Below are 2,185 nucleotides of genomic sequence, written 5' to 3' on the forward strand. Positions count from 1 at the left end.
GTTACTATTAGACTACTTCTTAAATCTTGTGAGAAATCGTTCAAAATATTACCCTTCTTACTGACTCCTCCAAAGATTGTTAAATGCATTGTTGTATCACTTAATACGCCATCGCATGTCATCGCTACACAGCTGGCCCTCAAGCCCCAGGTTGGGCCTAGTGTCATACGAATCGTAAATTCTCTCATTTTAAAAGGGGCGCATTCTCCAGTTAATTCAACGATAAACAAAGGTAAGAGTAATTCAAATCCGTTCATTGTTTCGTCAAGCTGTAATGTATCCCATTTTTGCAACCAATGCATCACGTAGTTGTAGATGAGCATCACACTTTGCATCTCACTTTTCAGTGCGTAAAAGCTAGAAAGAACCCCACAGATGTGGGATTCCTCGACAAAAATGGTGTGAGCCGTTGCAATAGGAAGAACTAGATTTTTTAAAGTAATAAGTGGTGAACGACGATTCTCACTAACGCATAGGCGAGTACACCTCCACGGGACCTCCAAATTTAAGGCTTCTACAGAAACCTCGAAGTTTCCCAAGCCCAACACCGCGTTTTGAATCTCCACTTGCGTCTTCAGTGGAGGAGTCACAGCATTCTCCGAAGTAGCTGCAAAAATATGCCAAACAAATACATTTTCCTGCTCAATTACACAAAGCTCAGCGATCAGATTTTCAGCAATCCATTCATCACATTGAATTCTAAGATAATTCAACAAAACCGAAAGCTCCTTATTCTCCCCGTTTTGTAGATAGGATACCATAATTCCCTCGCGAGTTTCGGATTCATCAAGAATATAAGCAATCGCTTTATTAGTAGAACTTGAAATTTCTGACGAGGCTCGAATTGAATATGCAGAGAAGACAATATCAAAAACACCAGCAGAGTGAGATAATTGAAGTTGGGCATCTGCCAAATCAATATTGAGAAACATCTTGCTTCCTTTGAGACAACAAGGCAATTTTGGTGCTAGAAGGGAAGTGGAAGTTTTCAAGCGCATCGGGGCAATGACCACATACCCTTTAAGCACCTCCACAGCAGAGACTTTGTATCCACAACCCCTATCGCAAATGTTATCTCCGTAGTGTCGAGGAAAAACTCTTCCAGTTGAACGAAACTGTTCCAATGTAAACCTCGCTTCTTGACGAACCTGGATAAGGTACTCCACAGTAAACGCAGCTAATGCCTCCTGGATTATTTTTGTATTCACATGGAGCCCTACAAGCCAAGGGGCTCCTAGGTTTAGGAGGTAGTGGTTGTAATACTCTTCCGCATGACACTTCCAGTCTTTGTATGTGGTCCAATTAAAAGTTGTCTTTTTCACACAACTTCGGGTGTTTGATAAACTTCTATGCATACCATACCTCCACCAAGCGGCACAACTTCCAGGCGTGTTACGGCTTGGTCTTCGCAGTGGCCGCAAGTTATTTCCATCCTTGTCAGGTAACTGTGAAGAAGCAATACATGCAGTCATCAGCAGTAATGCTTTAACTTTGGTAAAGTCCAAAGCTATTTCATTAAAATGAGCTAAAATACATGCTCCAATATGCACATTGGGGGACTGGAATAGTAAAGAAACAAACACCTCCAGTGAAGAGGGATTTAAAAGGTAGCCAAAATCTTTCACCTCATTTTCCATTTCGCCATGTAGAAGCGATGAAATGGACCCCAATGGAAGCGTGCGCCATGATTGATTAGAAACACCTATGCGATCCAGGTAAGTTACAGTAACAGCAATTCCTTCAACTGAAATGATCCGGTAAAATGTACAAGTCTCATCTTTTACGAAGCAGGGCTCTCTCATTGCATTGCCTGTGATGCATGAAAGATATTGTAGTCGTAGTGTAGCACTGAGAGAAGGAGGTCCCATTTGCTCATACCTCACCATAAACTTTTTGACAACTATCGTAAGATTGCGCAATACAATCTGCATAAGCCTTTCTAAAAATTTATGGCGCCTGTTTTCCGTATTCGTTTGGGATTTATATTGAAGTGAGTCCAGAAGTTCAACTATTTTTTGCTTCCCGTCCAGAGGGTTCCCCCCTTTATCTACATCTTGTTCTTGCGAAGGTTGTCTAAAAACAAGCAGAACGTCCCCAAGACATAGCTCGCATTGGCGTGAATATAGCGCTGTCCAGGGAACAGTTAGTCGTAACTGTCCTATAATAACCCTTTCTAGGGGAGAGG

General features: G+C 41.9%; 1 protein-coding gene across 1 annotated transcript; it reads right to left on the reverse strand.

The window, feature by feature from the left end:
• Positions 1-2: 2 nt before the first annotated feature.
• Tco025E_10154 (putative vacuolar protein sorting-associated protein 13A) lies at positions 3-1,931 on the reverse strand (the record flags this gene model as incomplete). The annotated part of the gene is made up of 1 exon (XM_029376941.1): positions 3-1,931. A coding segment is annotated over one exon (1,929 nt), but the record flags the coding sequence as incomplete, so codon positions are not given.
• Between the last annotated feature and the right edge of the window lie 254 nt (positions 1,932-2,185).

This window comes from Trypanosoma conorhini (assembly GCF_003719485.1).
Source record: "Trypanosoma conorhini strain 025E chromosome Unknown Tco_14.4_contig_01501, whole genome shotgun sequence".
Taxonomy (NCBI): Eukaryota; Euglenozoa; class Kinetoplastea; order Trypanosomatida; family Trypanosomatidae; genus Trypanosoma; species Trypanosoma conorhini.